The following is a 24,326-nucleotide window of genomic DNA, read 5'->3' on the forward strand; positions in this document are numbered from 1 at the left end:
TCAACACTGGTAGCTTACTCCTTTCTCCAAAGGAGAAAAGATGTCAGTAACATCATTACTGGTTTCCTATTCTCTTTCTCTCACCTGTAAGTCATTCTGCAGCCTATTTCCTTCAAGTACCCAGATTCATAAATACTACTTTCCTGTATCAGAACACAGAAGCTTCACCCAATTAATGCAAGGGGTTTTCATTTTTTAATTACTTCATTTAAAAAACACTTATAATGTACCAACGACTTGCAAGGTACTCGTGAACCTGGAAAAGAAAAGTAAGCAAAACATAACTGGCCTTCCCCTTTTAGAGCTTACTTCTAGCAGAAACCAAATGAGAAAGGAACCAACCAATTATAAACCATGTAATTTATGTCATGAAGATTTGAAGAAGTACAGAGTATCATGTGGCAAATAACAAGAGGGAGAGGTGTTCCATTGAAGTTCATAAATAGGTTTTAGCAGATTTGTGAACTGCTGAAATCTGTATGTAAGATTTTGTCTGTGCCTGTATAATTTGGGGGGGGCAGAAAGGGGAGCTGAGATGCTCAAAGGGGTCCGTGACCCCTTCAAGGTTAAGAACCACTCTACCGTTCAAATCCATCTGGGCACCAGGGTACACAAACTTGTGCGCGACAAGGCCGCGACTAAGGGGAATGCTGGCAGTCTGGCGGTCTGTCTAGTCCACAGAGAATGACCTTACCTTTACACTTAGAGACATCAAAAGCGATCAATCTTCTGACTTAACGTGAGAAGAGACAACGTGGTGATTAACTTTTTAAAAATCCAGTTGTTTTAAAAAGATCACGGGATGTTCTAATCCTCAATCCCTGGGGACGTCCAAGCACGTGCCCGGGTCCGAGCTCGTGAACAGCAGCACTCCGCCCGCCAGACACCCTCCCGCCCGGAAGGAAGAGACAGCTCCGAGCTCCGCCTTTTACATTTGGCCGAGAGAAGTCAACGAAAGCTTTCGGAGTCCAGGCCGGGTTTTCAAAAGCATTAAGACGGAAGTAACGGCGGGCCGGAAGTTCCAGGGCCTGCACTGGGACCAAGTGGGGAGGGGGTAGGAGGAAGACTCGGGGTAGGAATGGCGGCTCAAATTCCAATTGTGGCCACCACTTCCACTCCGGGGATAGCCCGGAACAGCAAGAAGAGGCCGGCCAGTCCTTTCCACAACGGCAGCAGCGCCGGGGGCTATACCGCCAGTAAGAAGAAAAAAGTGTCCGCCTCTGGCTTTGCGCAGGTACGCTGTCACTCCCCTAGTCTGCGCGTTGCCGGGGCGGAGAGCGCGTGCGCCGGGCTGCGGGGCGGGGCAGTGGGAGGCGGGGCGCCTCGCGTGGGCGGGGCCCTGCAGTCGTACCTCTTGGGTAAACGCAGGTGTCTGGTGCAAATGAAACATTTTTTCCCCTTAGTTTGCATACGTGGAGTTTGGTTAAAGAATGACCCGCGTTGCATTGTCCATGAGGAGAACTGGGGAGGTGGGGAGGTTGTTATTGCCTTACTAGTAGGGACGCCCCTTCCCGTCGGGGTCGCGATTAGAGCGAGGCTCGGGACTTTTCTTTATGTGAGTTTCAGTCAACCAGAAGTTCTCCTGTCTCACCTTCGTCCATTCTGCAGACATTTACCGAGTGCCTGTGAGGTGCAGAGCGCCCTAATGAACGGTGTGGAGGAACACAAAGATGTATTGATACAGATGATTTCCCTCATCCTCAGAAAAGTGCTTTTTTGACCCTAGTTTCCCTGTCCCAAAGTGGATTTGGTCTTATCTCATGCGGTTGTTATGAGGATTCAATGAGATCATGGTCCTAAGCTCTGAGCACAGCGCCTGGCACAGACTTCACAGCATCTGGGAGATCGGGGCTCTGCAATTGCTTCATTTTATTTAAAGCCATGAGAAAGCAAAGATGGAGTGTGTTATTTTGTGCTCTCCAACACATGGCGTGGCATCCTAAACCCAGAACGACATTCTAGAGATATTAACTGTCTATGGCTTCCTCCGTCGATAATTGGTAGTGCATTTTTTCCTTTTAAAATACTTTATTGATGTATGATTTGCATAGAGTACAATGCCCAAATATTAAGGATACTGATCAATGACTTTACATATGTATCCACCGATGTGGCCACCATCCAGATTAAGATAGAGAGCATTTCCAAGGGCCCCAGAATATTCCCTGGTGACCCTTTCCGGTTAGTACTCTCTTCCCTCCCTGCCAGAGGTAACCAGTACTCTGACATCTCTCACCATAGATTGACTTTGCGTTTTTGAGCAGAATATAAATGAAATCATACAAAGCATATTCTCTTGTGTCTGTTTGGATTTCTCTGTGAAAAAAATGTTTGTGAGAGTTATTCATTCATTCATGTTATTACCTGTAACAGTACATAGAGTATATTGTGTAAATATACCACAACTGATGGACATTTGAGTTGTTTACAGTTTTTGCTCTTATGCGTAAGCTGTTCTGAACATTCCTAAAAATCTGGGTAGATACATGCTTTCATTTCTCTTGGGTCAACGGATAGTAGTGGAATTGCTGGATCATGAGGTAGACACACATTGAACTTAGAAATTGTTAAACAGTATTTCCCAAGGTAGTTGCACTATTGTGCATTCTCAGCAGCAGAGTATGAGAGTTCCAGTTGCTCTACATCCTCAACAATACTTGGCATCGAGTCTTAAATTTTAGCCATTCTGATGGTTGTGTCATGGTATTTCTTTGTTTGAATTTTTGTGTCTCAGATTACTAATGATGTCATCACTATTTAATTTGCTTTTGACCATTCCGATACCTTCTGTGAGGTGCCTGATTTTTTTCTCATTGTGTTGTTGTTTTTTTTAATTGTTAATGTATAGGAGTTCTTTATATATTATTGGTTGGGGTCCTTTGCCAGATATATGCATTGCGAGTACTTTCTCCCAGTATGTGCACGGTGCATGTTGATATCCAGCTGTGCTGAGACCAAGGAATGTAGTCAGTACATATTGGGAGGAATGATTGTTTTGACCCTAAAGATAGCATTGATCATCAGCTCCTCCACAGCAGGCTTCAGAGAGTGGACGAATGCCTTCAAGATGCTGGGAATTCCCAGTAACCCAGCTTGGTGGAAATCACAACTCTGGTGGCCTTAGAGCTCTCAGTGAGGGGACGGGCTGCCTAGGTACTCCCTGTGGGTCTTCTCCATCTCATCAGCCTCAGCGAGTCCTCAGGCTAGAAAGAGAAGGGCATTCCCTGGAAAGGTGAATTCCTTTCTTTGTTCTCCTCTTCCCAGCTGGCATTTAACTAATGAGGTATACAGTTACCTGACTCCCACCCTCAGCATCTCATGAAGAAGGAAAAAAACTTGACCTCTATCTCCAGAAAGGAGTCTTAGCTGTTTTTTTTTTTTTTTTCCTGCTCTAACATAGCATTCCATCCTAGTTCCCTTGTCCACAGCAAATGCAGGCATTTGCGCAATGCTGCCCTGAGGGCTGTCTGGAATCTTCCTGAATTGACCCTTATCTGTGTTCCCTCCTCAGCCTTTCTGTCCCATTTCAGTTGAGCTCAGTCAGCAAGAATTTATTTCTGTTATGTCTCCAGCAGTATGCTTAAGACATTTCAAGGGATTATAGCTTGTCCCTGCCATCCCCAAATCCTTCCAGGAGGAGAGAATGACCTACACATATTGTATTAGTTTTCTGTTGCTGTCGTAACAAATGACCACAAATTTAGTAGCTTAAGTAACACCTATGAGTTCCTGGTTCTGTAGGTCAGAAGTCCTGTCACAACAGGAGTGGTTTGGTTCCCTGCTCAGGGTGTCACCAAGCTGAAATCAAAGAGTTGGCTGGGCTAGTTTGTTGCCTGGATGCTCTGGGGGAAAATCTTTTTTTGAAGCTCACTCAGGTTGTTGGCAGAATTCAGTTCTTTGCAGTGGTAGGGCTGAGGTCCCTGTCTCCTTGCTGTCGATTTGTCACTGTCCACATTCCTAGCCACATGGCCTCCTCCATCTTTATTTATTTATTCATTATTATTGGGGTCTAGTTGCTTTAGAATGTTGTGTTAGTTTCTGCTGTACAACAAAGTGAATCAGCTATATGTATACCTATATCCACTCCCTCTTGGACCTCCCTCCCACCCTCTCCCCTTCCTACCCATCTAGGTCACCACAGAGCACCCGGCTGAGCTCCCTGAGCTATACAGTAGGTTCCCACTAGCTATCTATTTTACACATGGTAGTGTATATATGTCAATCCCAATCTCCCAACTCATCCCACCCCACTTCCCCCCACCCCGTGTCCACACTTCCATTTTCTACATCTGCATCTCTATTCCTGCCCCACAAATAGGCTCCTCTGTACCCTTTTTCTAGATTCCACATATATGCCTTAATATACGATATTTGTTTTTCTCTTTCTGACTTACTTCACTCTGTATGACAGACTCTGGGTCCATCCACGTCGCTACAAAATGACCCAATCTCGTTCCTTTTTATGGCTGAGTAATATTCCATTGTATATATGTACCACATCTTCTTTATCTGTGAAGCCAGCTGTGGAGAATCTCTTTTGTGTCTAATCTCTCTCACACCTCAAATGTCTCTGACTTCTCTTGTCTCTGACTCTTTAGAGAGCTTGTGTGATTAGTGCAGGCCCACCAGGATAGTCTCTTGTTTAAGATCAGCTGACTTGAGACCTTAATTATATGTCAAATATAAGATATATATTGCAAATCCCTTAAATATATCTCAGATCCCTTCACAGTGGTACGTACGTTAGTGGTGCATTTGCTTAAAAATGGGGAGAAGGTGTGTGTACACCAGAGGCCGGGAATCTTAAGGGCCATCTCTGAATTCTACCCATCACATATCTGAAACAGTTAGGAAAATCTGGTCATTTCTAACCATGTCCCAAAGCCGATTATAGGTCTTCTCTGGTATTGGTGCCTTAGTGGTGGGACACAGGAAGATGAGGATTCAGCATAGGTGATGTTCATCAGAGAAGGAGAGGTGGGGAGGGAGAAGCGGGACTAGAGGTGGCCTTTGAGGGGTGGTGGGTTTGGATGGGGAAGGCCTTCCAGAGTCGGCGCCGTGTACATGTATGAGTTTGCTCAAGGTTTCATCAGTGAGAAATAAGTGGGTTTTTTAATATAAATGATTGTAGTTCTTGAGTTAAAAGGGACTTTAGAGGTCTTTCAGTATCGAAATTTCAGTAGTTTCTGCTATTTTGAGTCTTACAAAAAAGCAGTGTCTGTAAAACTTTCATGGGGTTTAAAAATTTATAAAGGACATTTACATAGACATTAGAGTGCTTTTTGAAATTGGTGAAAATAACTCGATGGATTCTTAAGGTGGGTTTTACTTTCCAGAATGTGCATGCTATTTCTAAAGTAAAATTGAGTGACTAGATGAAATTTAGAGGGCTTTCTGCTTGGAAGTCCTCAGGGGTTGAAGGGAATATTTTTGATCTAAAAGTATTCTGAGCAAAGCATTTATAGACGTCTCCTTTATGTCAGCCCTAGAAAATGGTATTAAATAGTTTAATAGGACTAAAACAATATTGTTTTATTATTCCATCAAGATGAATCTTTAGTTCAACAGAAATTATTGGTGTTTATGCTTGCTAAGTTGTACCCATTGTCACAGAATTACAATTCTGTGTTTGGATTTATATTTTCAGTATAAGTAATATAGTTATTGATTAATTACATCATAATCTGGAAAGTGCCATCTCCCATCCATTCTGGTCACGATATTTTGAAAATGATTAGTGTTAACTTGGGCTGGAGAACAGATACACTGTGCTGTGCTAAAGTGAAAGAAGTCATGATAAATAGTAATAATATTTAGTGGGCATTTAGTGTGTACCAAATGTTGTTCTAGGCACCTTCTAAGTACTATCTCATTTAATTCTCTGTGAATTGTTATTCTGCAGGTAAAAAGATAGGAGCATAGAGAGGTTAAGTAACTTTTCCATGGTCACACAGCTAACAAGTTCGTAGGGTCAGTATTGGGACCCAGACAGACCGTCCAGAGTCCACATTTTTTTTTCTTGACTGCCTCTCTTAATATCACTCTTACCAGTCTCTACCTTAGAAGATGTAATTGGATCTCTAATGTAACCAAATCCAAGGTGCAGAGAAAAGCTTTGTGGGGGAATTTTATTAGCTCAATACAGGGCATTTTAGACTTTGCAAGTGCCTATTCAAGTTAAAATCTACAGAGAAACCTAATTGATCTATAGACTGAGTGTTACCTAACAGGCTGATTTGTGATGGTGAAGCAGTTAGCAAAGCATCTAAATAAGTTGAGAGGCAGCAGTTGCTTCTTTAGAAGGTTAGTGCAGAGCGCAGGTGATGGTACAATCTTCTGTAATTGGAGGCATCCAGAGAACACTGGACTGATTTGATGTATTCATCTAAAAAATAATCATTCTACCCCACCTTTAAAAAAAATCATGATAATGTTAGTTTTCTTTTTTCTATTTTTAAAGTGGACACAAAACGTCAGCCAGTCGTCTTCCCCCACAATTATTATAATTTGTGTTTTCTACGTGTTGATATAGTTTTTAAGAAACTGTATTTGGTGTATAACATTGCATGCCCTGCTTTTCACTTAGCACTGTTTTCTTTTTGTTTGTTTGTTTGTTTGTGGTTGCACCATACAACATATGGGATGTGGGATCTTAGTTCCACGACCAGGGATCGAACCTGTGCCCCCTACCCTGGAAGTGCAGTCTTAACCACTGGACCGCCAGGGAAGTCCCACTTAGCACTGTTTCTTGACCCTTTCTCTATGTTGATAGTCTTCTCAAGGAATTAAGTGCTTTTAATTGACTTGATCGAATGTTAGGTTGCATCTCACTGTGTTTCAAGTAACCCTACAGTAACCCTGCAGTTTTAGACTAGGGTCAGGTATTTGAATCTAGACTACTATTAGATAGATGTAACGGGGCATTGGATTCATGAATGATAAGACAGAGGACATTTGTCTCCCTTCTGTGTAACCACAGACAGAAGGCCCCCTTTCAGTCTGAGTCAGGGCCCTGCAGGCTGCCAAGGAGACACGAAGTGGTGCATTTGGGCCTGGTCGGGCGAGCTGAGGCCTTGCTGACTCTGGAGCAGTCCTTTGATGGCGGCCCGGGTTCCTCTTCCTTGGGGCTTAATCAGCTCTTTTCGTGCTGCAAAGAGGGGACAGCCCTTAGGGCCGGGCCTCATTCCTTTCCTCTGATCTCAGGGCTTTTGTGTCTTGGGGCGGGACAGTTCAGCTCCTAAAGTCTCTTAGTGTGACTAATGGTTTAGTAACATGGAAACTATACATCATTTCAGATTGTACTTCACTGCAGCCCAGCCTCACAGACTTGAACCTCCCCTTGACAGTACGTCTCTCCCTCTCATTCCCTCACTAACAGACCCGGGCGTCCAGCATGGCTGAAGCCCAGGGGAGGGGAAGAACGAGGGCGCAGTACCATGGAGGGTGGGTTTAAAGAGGAAAGAAAAGCAGAAAACCCCGCTCAGGGCCCGGAGTCGGGTGTTCTTTTGCATCTGGTCAGAGAGGGAAGCAAGCCTTCACTGTTGCAGAGGCAGCAAGTGGCCCCAGGTTGACGTGGCCTAGCTGGTGTCAGGATGGCGTCCTTTCCTGTCCCATCCTCAGTGTGACTCCTCAGCGGGGTTTGGCCTGCTGATGAGGGAGGAGATAAGGATGGGGTGACCAGACGAACAGGAGGGTTCGGTCGTGGAAGTCAGCGCTTGAGCGCATCACCCTCACCCGCTTCTTGCTGCTGGAGCGGCTGATGCAGACTCCCGACCGTCTCTTCCCATTGCCTCCCATGCTCTGTCCTCTGTCTGCTGGCATGTCCTCTCCCGGGGGCGGGCGCCCAGACCTGCCAACCCATGTGGGCTGCAAGGCACCTGCTGTCCTCCGCCGCCTCTGGGGCCGCACCCCTGCCCAAGTCCAGCGAGGTGTTCCTGTTGCCTCCCCCTGGGTCTCCCGGGACCTGGGAGCAAACAGCCGACCTCAAAGGATGCCCTTGTTCCCTCCCGGGATTTCACTGTGCACCCGGCGCCTTTAAGCCCCCCACTAGGAGTCAGGGAAGAAGCAGACGGAGAGAGGGAGGAACGCAGGCTGTTCTGGCCCACGAGAAAAAGCCGACGTCCCTGCTGAGGACGGTGGCCTGCAACCCAGGCGTGTTCCATGGGTAGTTCTGGAATCACCATAGGAGGCCTTGGGGCCTGGTTCTTCGTTTCCCTCTAGTATCTCCTCTTTGCTCTGAACACTTCCGTTTGTTTATTTTCTCCCAGATGGAAACAACATTATGTAAGCAGTCATTTTCTTTATGAAAAACTCAAATGAAGTTGAAACTTATAGTGGATCTGGCCCCGGGAAACCTCTTTCACATTCCACCTGTTTTTCTTGAGTTGGCCCTGGCTGGCTTGGCTTTTCTGCTCTGACGTGATGCTCACTGCATAGTTAGCAGGGTTGTTTTCCCCTCTCTCCCTTAACTTAGGCTGCCCTGGAGGCCCAGCCTCCTGGCAGCCCCCACCCACCGGACTGCTCCTCGCCGGTGTCTTGCTGTGCCCTTGTGAATTGTCGGATTCCTGGGGAAAATAACCCCTATCCTTCTTCTGACACTGGCAGGTGCCACCACCGCTTTTTTTTTTTTTATTTTTTTGCGGTACGCAGGCCTCTCACTGCTGTGGCCTCTCCCGTTGACGAGCACAGGCTCCGGACGCACAGGCTCAGCGGCCATGGCTCACGGGCCCAGCCGCTCCGCGGCACGTGGGATCTTCCTGGACCAGGGCACGAACCCGTGTCCCCTGCATCGGCAGGCGGACTCTCAACCACTGCGCCACCAGGGAAGCCCGCCACCACCTCCTGACAGAGCAGGTCCCTGTCACTCTTCTCCATCTGCATGCCAGCCATTGCTTCCTCCCCAGGGCCCGTGGCTCATTCGCTGTTAGGTTGGCAGCTGGCTGTGTGCAGGGGAGGGTCTCACATGGCCACTGTATTTTTTTAATCCTCTAAATATTTTAGTGTGGATTTCCTAAAACCAAAGGCATTCTGTTACATATATAACATATAGCAGTACAGTGGTCAAATTTAGGGAATGAACGTTGAAGCGACACTGATACCTCATATACAGACCTTATTCTCGTCCTTTGCCTGGTCCAAGATCCAGCCTAGGCTCACACTTTGCCCTTGGTTGTCATGTCTTTTTAGCCTCCTGTCATGTGGAACAGTCTTTATCTTTCATGACCACGACACTTCTGAAGAGCACCGCTCATTGTTTCATAGACTCTTCCTCAGTTTGGGCTTGTCTGATATTTCCTTGTGATTAGATTCGGGTGATACATTTTGGCAGGAGCAGAGAAGGATGCTGTTCCCTTCTCCGCGCTTCATGTGGAACTTGATGTCGATCCATCCCGTTGCGGGTGATGTGTCTGTGAGCACTTAGTAAGTTAGTGTCTGCCAGTTTTCTCCACTATGAGGTTATTGTGTTCCTGTTTGTATTAAAGTATCAGTGTCTTGAGACTGTGTATATCCTGTTTCTCTTCACACTTTTGCCAACCACTTTTAGTGTCTGTTGATGGTTCCTGCCTGCAACAGTTATTACAGTGGTGGTTGCCAAATGGTGATTTTCTAATTCTTTCTTTCCTTCTACAGTTATTAGAATCCTGCTGTGAGCAAGAGCTTTCTCTTCTCTCCCATTTCCTTTGCATTCTTACAATCAGTGTTTGTATTCGTCCATTCTCATTTTGTTCTCTGGGTCACAATCCATTACTAGCCTTCTTCATTCAGTCTTTCATACATTTATTGGTTTGTTTATTTGTAACAGCTCTATTGAGATATAATTTGTATACCGTAAAATTCACGCCTTTAGAATGTACAGTTCAGTGGTTTATAATAAATTTACTGAGTTGTGCTACCATCACTACTATCTTATTGTCGAATATTTCCATGACCGCCCAAAGCAACCCCCTCCCCATTACCAGTCACTCCCCATTCCCCTGTCCTGCCAGCTCCTGATAAACCCCTCATCTACGTTCTACCTCTATGAATTTGACTACTTTAGGTACCTCAGATAAGTGGAATCATACAATATGTGGCTTTTTGTGTCTGGCTTCTTTCAGTTAGCATAATATATTCAAGGTTTATCCATGTTGTAGCATGTGTCAGTACTTCATTCCTTCTTACAGTTGAATACTCCATTGTATGGGTAAGCCACAGTTCGTTTATGCATTCATTAGTTGATGGACATTTAGGTTGTTTATGCTTTTGAGCTATTATGAATAACGCTTCTATGACTATTTATATATGGATTTTTACATAGACATATGTTTTCAGTTCTCTTGGGTATATACCTAGGAGTTGAATTTGGGGGTCATATGATAATTCTATGTTTAACATTTTGAGGACCCAGCAGACTGTTGTTTTTTTTATTACATCTTTATTGGAGTATAATTGCTCTACAATGTTGTGTTAGTTTCTGCTTTATAACAAAGTGAATCAGCTATATGTATACATATATCCCCATATTCCCTCCCTCTTGCGTCTCCCTCCCACCTTCCCTATCCCACCCCTCTAGGTGGTCACAAAGCACCAAGCTGATCTCCCTGTGCTATGCAGCTGCTTCCCACTAGCTATCTATTTTACGTTTGGTAGTGTATATATGTCCATGCCACTCTCTCACTTCATCCCAGCTTACCCTCTACCCGCCTGCCCCCCCACCCCGTGTCCTCAAGTCCATTCTCCACGTCTGTGTCTTTATTTCTGTCCTGCCCCTGGTTTCATCAGAACCAATTTTTTTTAGATTCCATATATATGTGTTAGCACACAGTTTCTGTTTTTCTCTTTCTGACTTACTTCACTCTGTATGACAGACTCTATGTCCATCCACCTCACTACAAATAACTCAATTTTGTTTCTTTTTATGGCTGAGTAATATTCCATTGTATATATGTGCCACATCTTCTTTATCCATTCATCTCTCGATGGACACTTAGGTTGCTTCCATGCCCTGGCTATTGTAAATAGTGCCAGGAGACTTTTTTTCAAAGTGATTGCACCCTTTTACATTCTCACAAGCAATGTATGAGGGTTCTAGTTTCTCCACATCCTCACCAACACATTATTATGTCCTTGAGTGTAGCCATCCTAGTGGGTGTGAAGTGATATCTCATTGTGGTTTTGATTTCTATTTCCCTACTGACTCATGATGTTGAGCAAATTGTCCAGATTTGGCCAGTGGGAACCTCTTCAAACTGACTCCTATGTCCTTTAATTTACGCCCATCACTTTTCGAGTGCTGTAATGGACTTGAACTGTGTCCCTTCAGGGTTCATATGTTAAAGTCCTAACCCCCAGTATGCCTCAGAATGTTACTGTATTTAGAAATAATGCCGTTAAGGAGGTAATTAAGGTTAAATGAGGTCATAAGGGTGGAGCCCTAATTCAGTATGACTGGTGTCCTTATAAGAAGAGGGAAAGGGATGGGGTGGGGAGGGCGTGTATACAGAGAAAAGACCATGTGAGGACACAGTGAGAAGATGGCCATCCACAAGCCAAAGAGATAGATCTCATAGAGAACAGACTTGTGGTTGCCAGGGGACGGGGTGGGGGGAGGATGGGTTGGGAGTTTGGGGTTAGCAGGTGCAAACTATTATATATAGAATGGATAAACAACAAGGTCCTACTGTATAGCACAGAGAACTATACTCAATATCCTGTGATAAACTGTAGTGGAAAAGAATATGAAAAAGAATGTATATATATGTATAATTGAGTCACTTTGCTGTACTGCAGAAATTAATACAACATTGTAAATCAACTATACTTCAATAAGATAAAATTTTAAAAAAAGAGAGAGAGAGACAGGTCTCAGGAAAACCCAACCCTGCTGACACCTTGATCTTGAACTTCTAGTCTCCAGAACTGTAAGAAAATAAGTTTCTGTTATTTAAACCACCCAGTCTGTGGTATTTTGTTAGGCAGCTCTAGCAAACTGATACAAGCGTTTTCTTACTTTCTGGTGCCACAAGGCTCATCTTGTACTTCCCTGCCCCAGCCCTGGAATCAGCCATTTCTTCAAAGATTACTAGTTCTTGGAGAACAATATTTAGAAACCAGGATCTATACCTGGTGTCCCTATTGTTTATTGTTCCCAGCCATCTCCATGGAAGAGCTAGGAAATGTAGGGGTGTGTGTGTGTGTGTGTGTGTGTGTGTGTGTGTGTAAGCACCCCCCATGCTTTGACATCATATAGAATTTAAGAAACTCATGAGGCTAATGATAGTCTATTATATTTACCCCAGTTTTTTTCACTCATTCCATTGTTCCCCTTTTCTTTCTGAAGTTCCCAGTCTTCTGTTATTATTTTTTTATGTTTTCATAACAGTAGGTGATATCTGGACTTTCCAGTGCCATTGGATATGAGTTTCAGGAAACACTGAGCCTGGATCACTTAATGCCTCTGTATCCATTTCTGTGTTTATCTGTCTGTATATATGTTAGAAACCATGAATTCCTATTGCTGACCTGTGATTTCCATCCAATAGCACAAGGTTCATTATAGCCGCCCCTCATTCCTTATTTGCCTCATCTTAGAAGATGTGTAGTTTCAGAATTATTAACCGGTACCCTTGTGAGAAACAAACCTACCAATTGTTCCTGGTTCTTTTTGCCTCTAACCTTAGGTTATATGGTAAGAATACTATGTTCACATCACTAACGTTATTTCTCCCTTCCTCCCCTTCAGTGTGGTTGAGTTATTCATTCAAACCTCAGTTAAATTGGTTTTTGTTTGTATTCCATTTTCTCTATCTGCTGCCCGATCCTTGCTGGTTGGTTTTATTTATTTGTTTGTTTGTATGTGAAAATTTAACATGGTTCAAAAGGTCAAAACTTTACAAATAACTATACTTGGAGAAGTTTACTCCTCTCTCATCCTTTCCCATCTCCCCTTCCTCCCACCCTGTTCCCTTGTGCCCTATAGGTAACCAAGCCCAGTCGTTTCTGAATTATCCTTCCTGTGTTTCTTTGGGGTTTGGCCACTGCATCCCATCCAGGGACGATTCCTTACAGTGAACTCCGGAGCATACACATCTCAAATACTGATGCTGGCATGGAGTGACGCTGCGTTGTCTTATTCCTTAACTCCAATCAGTTAATCAGTCAGTGATTATTTGGGGCTTACTCTGTGCCAGGCACTGGGTTAGATGCAGGGCACGGAAGCCTGGGCCAGATGGTGAAGCAGGTTGTTCTGACCCCCTGTGCCTTCTCACCCTTGGAATCTGTTCCTTCCCTCATCTGCTCACCTCTCTCCTTTGTCTCTCCTTCTTCTGGTCTGTTGTTCCCTGCCTGTTTCACAAAGCTGTTGTTATTTCAGTGACTAACCAAGACTTAAATACTAACTATCAGTCATGTATCCAATTTATGATATTACTCTTACAAATAGTCAACACTAAATAACATTGACAACTGGCCAGAACTACTCAAGCTAATGTTGGTTACTGATTAAATGTGATGGGAAAAATCAAATCTTCCTCATCAGATTGGGTCTCTCAGGACACATGTATGTGCAGAAATACTATGACCATGAAGGAAAAATCCCAAGGGCAATAAAAAGTTGGTTATGTACAAAATGCTAAATCTAATCTTTGTTGCAAAAGTAAAACTGGCATGGACTAATCCCAATGGAAATTTTAGTGGAGCATAAATAAAAATGGAAAAAAATGGAAACTCTTTATGCTTACAGAAAATGACTCCATGGATTCTGGACCAGAAAATACAAAATACAGGAGGGAGGGGTGCAAGAGGGGAGGCTGGAGAGGAGGCCAGGGGGCCAGACTTGTGCCTAATTCCCAGGGCAGTGGGAAGCACTGATGAGCTGTAAATAGGGGAGTTACGTCAAGTTTACATTTAGAAGTGTGTCGCTGAGTGTGCTGTAGAAAACGGAGAGGGCAAGATGTGTGCTTCTGAGGCCCTCCCCTGAACCCCAGAGCTGAGGAAGGGCCAGATAAAGACGAAGGACTGGGGAGGGAGGGGAGGATAGGAAAAGAAAGAGAGAGGGAACTGTAGCTATAGATGGTGGGAAAAGGTTGCGAAATTGGAGGCGTCTTAGTTCTTAGAGAGCTAGGCCTTGGAGGGGAGAAAAGTTAGGAAAGACCGTGAATAGGGGGAGGATAAGGTGAGGGGCAGTCCAGATAGAAGAAGGGTTGTGGGCAGAGGAGAGGGAGCACAGACCCACAGGAGAGACCCTGGAGAGGAGTCTCGGAAGGTGTGTGAGAAGAAACTGTTCGGGGAACTATTGCAGCAGGGTGGGTGGTCCCTGTCTCCCCCACCCCCCAGAACTCTCATACACTCCTGCTGGGAGTGTCAAAGAGTGCAGCCGTTTAGGGAAATGATCTGTCAGTTTCTCATAAAGTTTATTCACCCTATAACCCTTTCCACTAGTAGGTATTTACCCAGGAGAAGTAAAGACACATGTCCACATAAAGACTTGTACAGAATGTTCACAGCAGCTTTGTTTATAATAGCTGAAGACTGAAAATGACCCACATTTCATCAACAAGAAAATGGACAGACACATTGTGGTACATCCATACAGCGGAACACCGCTCTGCTGACTGGTATACAGATTCTGTGAGACAATCTACCAATCTATGCAGCGACATGGACAAACCTCAGAAACTTTATGCTGAGCTAAAGAAGCCAAACACAGCAAACAGTACATGCTGTCGGATTCCACTCATATAAATTTCTAGAACAGGCCAAAGTAACGTGGTGGAAATAGAACAGTGGCTGCCTGACGTTGGAAGGTATTGACTAGGAAGGGGCATGAGGGCACTTTCTGAGATGATGGAAATATTCTGCCTCGTTAGGGACCTGGATTACACAAGTGGAAGCATTTGGCAAAACTCATGAAACGTACACTTAAGATCTGCACATTTCACTGTATATAAATTATGTATCAATTATAAAACAGTCTCTTGCGGTCTGGGAAGATTGGAAGTAGCGTTACAAATCAGAAGTGATGTCTTCCTTTGGCTTGTATTTTCTTCCTGATTCTTGGCTTCAAAGGTTTTTTGTTTTAAAGTGCATTAGCCTGCTTGTCAGGGCGCTCTCTGCCGCAGCCAGGTGACCGTGGCCCCCAGCCTGCTCTCCCTTTATTCTCCGTGCTCAGAATGCCCACATCCTGTTGTGCCCTTACGCGTACCAGCTCCATCCTGGGTTCTCCAGCCAGTGAGACCCTTAAAGGGGCTGGACCTTTTTTGTCTTAATGTTTCAAGACACAATTTGACAAGATGGGCAGGAGTAGGGGCCATGTGGTGTCACGGAGATGGTGGGGCCTTTTGGAATTGCCTCCACCTGGGTTTGAATCCAGAGCTAATCCCTGTGTGGCCTTGAACCCGTATACCTGAGCCTCAGTTTTCTTCTGTGTAAACTGGGGATAATAGCACCCATCTTGTAGTAGTGAGACACCTGTGCTTGGCACTCAGGGGACAGGAAGCCTGGCGGCTGGGGTCCTGGCTGCCTCTGCTGTGGCTTCTGCACAGCGGGTGCTGCTTCCAGGTTCTCCCCCGGTGCAGGCCGCCCGCTGGGGCTCTGGGCGCACCGTCTCCCCTCGCGTGTCCGGTGCTGTCATCTTACGTCTTGTTGAGAGCTGAGTTAGGAAGCTCAGCTAAAGGGCGCTGACCTCGTACTATTCTTATTATGTTTTAAGGGTATCAGCATGGAAGGCGTGAGTGAGAATAAAATGGTGCCCTCCGATTTTAGCACAGGACCTCTTGAAAAAGCTGCCAAACCTTTGCCATTTAAGGATCCCAACTTTGTGGTAAGCATCTAAGGTGTTTTAGAAATAAAAACCCAAACAACTGTACCTCGGCCCCTGATCTTGCTGGGCCTGCAGCCCAGGCAGCACTGGTGCCCCGTCTCCATCAGCCCAAGTCACCGCCTCCTCCACTGTGGGCTGTTGTAGGAGCGGTAGGGGCGGGAGAAGAAGGCCCTTCCTGTTGACCTCCCAGTGTGCCAGCTCCCAAGGATTTTGGTGTCTTTTGTGGAACTCATTAAAGGATACCATCTTGAGAGTGGGTCACTTCCACGATGATTGCTCACCTTCCTTCTTCATAAGATTTAGGTGAGGCTTGAAATAATTAACTAAAAGAGGAGTGCTTGAGGGGTAGGATAAATTACATGATTCAGATTATACCATTGAAGTTTATTTTTCATTAATTAGCTTTGAAAATACAGCGTTAACAGTTGTAACAGATTTTTGTATTCCTTCCATTTTATTTTGTCATCGTCATAAGACAACAAAGAAAAAAAAAAATTCCAGAAGGCTTGCTGTGCCATGATTGAGGCTTCCTTGGGTTTTCCTGGAGCACCAGTAATTTACAAGGTGGAGACTGGCCCTCAGAAAGGAGTTTGGAGATGTGGTCATGAGTTTAAATCTAACCCTGTAGTAAATTTAAAGTAGTGGGAAATTCATGAGTGAATTCCATAAAGACCCAATAAAGGATGTGATTTTCTATATGCATATAAAAAAATAACCTTTTGTTTCTACTCCGTCACCAACTAACTCATATGTTTTGACAATCCAAAAGCTGTGTTTTTTTATAAGTAAGATTAAAGTGTACGGTGTAATACTTTTTTAAAAAGCCTTAGGGTACACTGACTGCTGATGGAATGAGGGGTTTATTACAGTTATGAATATGCATAAATGTCAGATACTGAAGTGATCATCTCCCCTGATTTCTGTTTCTTCCAATCCGTGTTTTCGCCTCGAGCACTCTGGCCACGGTGGCGCAGCGGCTGGCAAGAAGAATAGAACCTGGAAGAACCTGAAACAGATTCTGGCTTCTGAAAGGGCACTGCCATGGCAACTGAATGATCCTAACTGTGAGCTGACTAGAACCTCCGATGTGTTTATAATGTCAGACTAGGAACTTTCTTATAACAAACCCACATTATTGTGTTTGCATTCATGTAGAAACAATTTTTAGCTTGGGAATTTTACAGTGGCATCCACATAGGGAGATTATGTGTGTATTTCCTCATAGCTGTATTCTGTGTTGAACCTGTGTGTTTGCGTTGTCATGGACGTGTGGTTTTTAGTGTCACTGTTAACATTTCGATCTGCAGCAGTAGTATGTTGCAGTATTTCCAAATCTGTGTTAACATGTTCTGCTCAACTTCCATGGAAAGTACAGGTTCGAACTTCCTTCCATCTCTTGCCCCACTGCACGTCTTTCATGGGGGTGACTCAGACGGGTGACAACTGAACTAGTCAGTTGCCTGGGTGTGGACATTCCGGTGTCTGGATGCTCAGATCCAATTAGCGGGTTGTTTGGCATCTCATCACATCAGTCCGTGTAACTGGAGACAGTGAAAGTAGCTTGTGGGCAGATGAGCTTTCCCGTGGTTCTGCTGGAGGGGAGGGTCCCTGGGGACAGGGCAGAGCAGGATCTGGAGCCTGCACTTGGTCTATGACATCCTGCATTATTTCCCCAGAGAATTCTCTGAGTACTGAATCGCAAAGTAAAAAGTTCAGGAATATTATCAAGCAGTATTTTAGGAAAAAAAAAAGGGAAAGGGTCTGAACTTTTTAAAGCCAGTTTAGTTATTTTCTTTTTTTTTTCCCCCAGACTTCAGTATTGATGCTCCTCCGTCCTTTAAACCAGCTAAGAAGTATTCTGATGTTTCAGGTCTTCTTGTGAGTATAATTACATCTCTGTGTCTTACAACATTGAACTGAGAAGGAGATTTCACGGTACTGTCTATTTAGAAGGTGTTGGATATTGACACTGGTCCTGCCGGAGCCCGTGTACTCTGAACAGGTGATGGGTTTGTGCGGAAGCATTCACTCAGTTATTTACGAGTGGCTGCAACCTGGGGCACCCATGTGGGCAGCCTGGAGCGAGGGTTGCCCCCGAAAGCAGGAGACCTGAGTGTTAGTTTCCCTTCCTCTGCTTGTTAACTATATGAGAGAACGTGAAAGAAACAACCATTTCCCATTTTTATTGCTGAAGTTTAAAAAAAAAATCCTGCAATTTAGAGATGATTGTATTGGGTTGGCCAAAAAGTTCGTTTGGGTTTTTCCGTAAGATCTTATGGACAAACCTGAACAAATTTTTTGGCCAACTCAATACTTAAAAAACAAAAATTAACCTTCTTTAAAGAGGCACTATCGTAAAGATAGTGATTTTCAAATTTATTTTTAAGCATCAGAATCCCTTTTCCAAATGAAATCTTTTACAGAATCCCCTGGAGCCCACCTGCCCACTGTGACCCCGTGTGGATCTGGTCCTCTGCCCTTCCCCCCACTCCCCACCCCAGGGACCCCTACGGTGCTTCTAGGGAAAACAGTTTGAAAACCAGCAGTGCAGTTGGACAAGTGGGACTTGGGTAAGTCCCCGAACCTCAGCGACCCCAGAGAACCTCGTTTCCTCATTTGCAGAATGTGGATGAAGTGTGGAATTTTCTGCTCGCTTTCTTCATCCTTTTTCATTATTATTAAATTTGGAAGATGGGCTTCTTTTCGTAACTGTAGAAATAATGAGACACCTCACTTTTTGAAGCTCATAGACATCATTTAAATGCTTTACCTTTTTATGAAAATGTGTGCCTCCAACTTCTGTAGCACACTAAATTAATGATATTGGGAAAGATTTTTTATTATATTTTTGAAAATAATGTTAGTTTTCCTCTCTGAGTTAGTCGTATGTTTTAGCTTTTCCTCCAAAGAGCACACACTCCTCAGAGTACTACAGACTTGTTAACATAGACCTTAAATATAATGATCCTAAAAAACAGGGAGAGCAGAAGCACTATAAAGTGATGTCTGTGTGTGTATGTGTGTGTCTGTGTCTGTGTGTCTGTGTTGGGTTCTTCTTTCTGCGTCCATTCATGGGCATGTATCTTTTTCGAAAGGTCCCCTGAGGGGACTTCCATTTGAGAAAAATATTGTAGTCTTATGCTATCTCTTGTCTACTGCCTGAAAATAGTTGCCTCATATATTTGACCCATTTTAACAGTTGTTTATGGAAGGAGGGCTCATCTGGCACAAGTTATTCTGTTATGGCCCAAAGTGGAAATTTCTCCCTGTACCATTTTGTGCTGAGCTTGTAGAAGCCATGGTTTATGGCCAGACTTGGAGGGTGGCCCCTTAGAATGTAGCTTTATCCTCACCACTATCAGGCAGCTCATCTGCTAGTGGAGTGGTTTTCACACACTAGGAGGCATGAAAATCATTTTGAGAAGCATTGTTCCAGGCCCATTTATGCCATTGGCAAAGGACTTGTCATGTTATACATAACTAACCTATTGCCCCACTGTGTGTAAGAATTAAGACATTCTGAATAAACAAAGAACTCTACCAAGTCATTGAAAGACAATCCCATAGAAGAATCAGCTACAAGAATATGAACAGACAATTACAAGGAGGAAATACAGATGACCAATGAGCAGATGTTCAATGATAATTAGGAAAAAGACTCATCAGGTAGGAAAGAAATGAAGACATTTGGTTATATGCCTTGTCACCAACATAGACAATGGACATCCTCCTACATGGCTGTCTTGAGGTGGGAGCCACACTGGTACACATTCTCGGGAAAACGATTGGCACTATCTGTCGAGACAAAAAGGTAGAGGCCTACGACCTGGCAATTTGCCTTCCAGCCAGCTCCCTAGAGAAATATTGTGTACAAGGAGCTTCTTGCAGAAGTGCTTATGAGAAAATGTGTTAGCAAAATATTGGAAACAACATAAAGTTCAACCAGTGGCGTAGGGCTGGGGGGTTCACACTATTCTGTGAGTTTGATGTATACGTAACAACATGGGTAAACTTCCAAGATGTGGTGCAAAGCAGGATAAGTAGCATGGTACCACTTCAGTAAAGCTCAATACACAGTCACAAAAAATACTGGGCACTTCTCTGGTGTGTTTGTATGTGTGTGTGAGGGTATATTTATAAACAAGGCCTGGAAGGGTGCCCACCTAGCAGCACTTTCCTCAGGGGAAGACAAAGGACTTCTGGATGGTAGATGGTAGTAAAAGGAGACTTTAGTCTTATTTGCAGTCTTTTCTTTTCTTTAGAGGAGAATATGTTCACCTGTTACTTGTATAAATTAAACTTACGTAATTAAAAAGTAAAGCCGGGGGCTTCCCTGGTAGCGCAGTGGTTGGGAGTCCGCCTGCCGATGCAGGGGACACGGGTTCGTGCCCCGGTCCGGGAGGATCCCACATGCCGCGGAGCAGCTGGGTCCGAGAGCCATGGCCGCTGAGCCTGTGCGTCCGGAGCCTGTGCTCCTCGACGGGAGAGGCCACAACAGTGAGAGGCCCGCGTACTGCAAAAAAATTAAAAAATAAAATAAAGCCGGGCTCATGTTTACACTGACCCATCTGTTCCAGCCAGTGGCCATTTCCCCTGTGTTGGGGCCTGGCTGGAAGGGATGCAGGGTCACACCTGTGTTTAGCCCTTGTTACAAGGCTCTGGGTGAGATGGGGGAGCAGCATATACTGCCTGTCCCCCTGTAACAAGGGAGGCATGAAAAGCCGTGTGCTGCCTGCCCTCTGGGCAGGGGGCCTTTGCTTCATTCAGGCTGGTGGGACGGAGCCCAGAGGAGGGCAGACCGCAGGAGTCCAGTTCTTTACTTGTTCATCTCTGAGGTGTCACCCAGCCTCCTTCCCTCTGTTCAGAATACTAGGTCAGGTCTGGTCCTTGCAAGTTTTTGTTTGACCTCTTTGTTGGTGCAACAGTTCTCTGTATTCCGCATTATTTGTTCAGCAGCCTTCTTGGCAGTGAGGCCTGAACTTGGGTTGGCGGGCTTGGCACAGTTTGGTGGTGGGAGTGAGGCAGCCACAGAGATGGAACCGGGCCAGGGCTGGTTCATCCGTGGAGGCCAGATAATCAAAGCCAGATGCACATGCCTGCACCCCTGCTCGGAACTGCAGGGCAGCTCCCCTGCCAGATAGTACATCTAACTGCCTCATGGCCAGGAGCCCTCAGAAGGGACCTGCTGCTGTTTTTCCAGTTAAGCCTTCCTTTATATGAGTGGCATGAAAGGAAATGTGGTACAGAAATGCAATATCTAGATTAAGCCAAAGGATCAAGGTTCTGTTTTAGATAGAACTTTAATTAATCTTAGCTTTTTAGGAATAATCTCATTTTCCTAACACACAGACCTCAGATACCTTAGGGAGATCCCCAGTGATGGAACTGAAGACTTTTCAGAGCATGAGAAACCCATGACTAAGTTCCCTTCAGCTTGTTGCTTCTTCACCAAGCCTCCCTCCCTCCTTAGATCCCAGCGCGTCTGGGTCCATGCAGAGACGACCAGCACTGGCGCAAACAGTCCACACCTGAGTAATTGGCTGTTACCGGTCTAGATGTTAATGGCATCTTTTATAATTTTTTAAAGGAGCTCCAAATGACTCACCCTCATGTTTTCTGTTTCAAAATCTGTAGGAGCCATGTGCCTTGAGGTAGATAGTAAGTGAATATTGTCTCCACTCTGCACGTGGGGAGAACAGACCAAAAGAGAATTTTGATATATCAGTGGGAAACAAGTTCTCTTTTCTGTGTCTCCCCATCGTTCATTGGTTTGTTCATTCACTCATCCCTCATTCATGGTAGCTGAAGGCCCACTGTGCGCTCTGCATCGCACTAGGACTCAGTACAGCCAGGATCCAGTGATAAGCAAGCCACGGGGTTCTTGCCTCGTGGAGACTCACAGCCTAGACTTCAGGCAGAGTCCCACAGATGATAAACGTAAGAGCAACAGAGGTAAGCATTCCACCGGAGACAGGGGTACTGAGGTGAACGTGAGGATAGGGTCCTGACTGCCTGTGGGCAGATAAAGCGTCCCCGATGATGCGACTTCGGGATGAGCGGGCGGTCACTGGGCAAGGAAAGGGCAAATGGGCAGGACGGGAGGGAGGCGCTTAGAGCCGGGGTGGTTGGAACCGGACGGTGGGGACACGTGGCCGAGGCAGAGGCTCGGAAGGGGGGGGCCCAGGCAGGGCCTGAGGAGCTGTGCTGCGGACTTGGGCCCTTGAAAGGTTTCACGAGGAAAGACATGATCGGAGCTGCAGGTTGTAAAGATGCCCCTGGCTGCAGGTGTCAGATGGCAGCCCTTTCCAGTGGAGGAGGGTGGGTGGCCATTCCGGCACTGCAGGGTAGCCCAGGGAGCCATGGAAGTGACCTGGGGGCGGTGAGGGGAAGCAAGAGAGCAGCGCACTGGGAGTAGGTGGTGTGGGGACGGGGTGCCCCCCTGCCCCGGCCTTGGGTGACAGAGCCGGAGCATTTGTTTGAAGCAGGTGGCGTCTGAAGGCGGGGATCAGGGAAGGATGAATTCGGTTTGGACCTGTTGCTGGTAGCCCTGAGGCACCAACCACAGGAGTCCCGGTGTCTGATGTGGTTATTCACCCTTCCTCCTGTCCATACCCTGAAGCCTTTCTCAGTTCTGGGAAGACTAATGTGTCTTTGCCAAACTGAGCGATTTAGCATTCTTGGTGACAGAGTCAGACGTGATGAAGACATTTTTCAGTTTCAGTAAAACAGAAAAATAATGTTTATCTTGATCTGAAATCTCAAGTCTGACAACAACTTTCTGCCCTTCTCTGTGCCTGTCTCCCACCCAGGCCAGCTACACTGACCCCCAGAGCAAGCTGCGCTTCAGCACCATCGAGGAGTTTTCCTACATTCGGCGGCTGCCGTCCGACGTGGTCACGGGCTACCTGGCCCTGAGGAAGGCCACGAGCATCGTTCCCTGAGCCCGGAGAAACGGAGCATGAAGTGGAAAACTGTCTCAAAGGCAGACTTTGGACTCAAGATTTTGTTTTATGGAAACAAACTCATTCTGTCAATCTGGAAATGTCAGTGTTGGGCCTTGGAAAGCATGTTTGGCTTTAATTTAAGGAGGTTTTTGTGTTTTCCCTCCAAGTGTGATATATCCTGTTGAATTAAATTATACTTCAGTTGTTGCCCCAAGTGAAGTTGTTTGACAAGAAAATATAAAATTGTGCTTTTAATTTAACCCAAGTAAGTCCTCAAACTTTTGCTTCAAAGCTGTGGACTCTTGTAACATGTTTAAAGACTCGACAGTGGGTCCTGACAATGAGGCTGAATTATTCCTGATCCCGGGGACTCCCTCTCTGAGCATGTTCCAATTTGTCCCTGATCGGAATGCTTGGAGGAGGTCCAGAATTGGGGCTGGAGAAGAGAGAACTGAGGAGCTCACCCTGTCACACTGGGTCAGTCCTCGTTCTAGGCCTTGGCCTCTGAATCAGCCTCTCTTCCCTTCCCGGCCTCCAGAACCGAGAGAGGTACATCTGTTAGTTAAGCCACTGAGTGGTCTGTGGCATTTACAGCAGCCTGAGCTGACTAAACCAGCAGCCCCGGCCCCTTTCTGGAGGTGTGGGGTACGACCATCGTCACCCCTCCCAAGCAGGATGTCTGTCCTGGTACAGGATGCTGTCTGCTGCAGAACAGGGCCTGCCTCTGAGAAGAGGAGGCGCTCATGGGCCAGGAGAAGGAGACGGTACTCCAAGCTTCCCTGAGCCTCATTCCCAAAGGTCTCTGGGGGGCGACAGTGGAACCAGACCCTGGGGCTTCTGGGCCAGAGCTGCCTGTGCTTTGGGTGGCTTAGGCCCCCAGGTGCCTTTGCTTTCTGAGGGAGAGCCCCTCCTGCACCCCTCTGGGCACAGAGAAAGGAAAAACAGCTGAGAGTCAGCTGGGGGCAGCCTGCTGGGCGGGGGGCAGCTGCCGGGAACTTGGCTTTTCCATTCCTCCGGGTGGGCGCAGCAGCCCCTGTGTCATTCAGCCCCTTCCCAGCTGGTGGGGAGAGTGGGAGGGGTGTGGTATGGCTTCTCCCTCCGCCACGGAAAGGGACTGGGGTGATGGCCAGGAGAGCAAGGACCTTCTCTAAGCCCGTGAGCACTGAAGCACTGGAGCCTGCAGCGCGGGGTCCTCAAGCCTCAGCGCTAACAGAACCACCTGAGGCCCCGCTGTAACACAGACAGGGGCCCGTCTCCCAAGGGTCTGATCCAGAGATTGGGGGTGGGGCCTGAGACTCTGCATTTCTAACAAATGATTCTGATGTTGCTGGCCCCAGAAACCGTACTTTGAAACCCACTGCTGACACGGAAGTTCTCTGCAGGACCAGAGGCTGCTTCCTGGGTTCTCGCTCCTGCGTCCCCTGCCTGCACTCAGCCTAGGAAACCCCCATGGGGCAGGTAAGTCAAGGGCCCTTCTTGCCTTGCTTCCACCTTCTATGACACAAAGAACACGTGGGGCGGGTGCATCTCTCTTCCGTGAAGACCCCCCGTTTGGACCATGCCCCACGATCCTGACCATTTCT

General features: G+C 45.9%; 1 protein-coding gene across 1 annotated transcript; it reads left to right on the forward strand.

Annotated features, from left to right (window-relative positions):
* Positions 1 to 929: 929 nt before the first annotated feature.
* INO80C (INO80 complex subunit C) lies at positions 930 to 23,293 on the forward strand. The gene is made up of 5 exons (XM_079943527.1): positions 930 to 1,234; positions 15,689 to 15,799; positions 16,752 to 16,863; positions 17,610 to 17,677; positions 22,609 to 23,293. The coding sequence occupies exons 1-5, from the start codon at positions 1,079 to 1,081 to the stop codon at positions 22,738 to 22,740; spliced, it is 579 nt and encodes a 192-aa protein (XP_079799653.1). The 5' UTR covers positions 930 to 1,078; the 3' UTR covers positions 22,741 to 23,293.
* The last annotated feature ends 1,033 nt before the right edge of the window (positions 23,294 to 24,326 follow it).

The sequence above is a fragment of the Stenella coeruleoalba genome (assembly GCF_951394435.1).
Source record: "Stenella coeruleoalba genome assembly, chromosome: 14".
Classification (NCBI taxonomy): domain Eukaryota; kingdom Metazoa; phylum Chordata; class Mammalia; order Artiodactyla; family Delphinidae; genus Stenella; species Stenella coeruleoalba.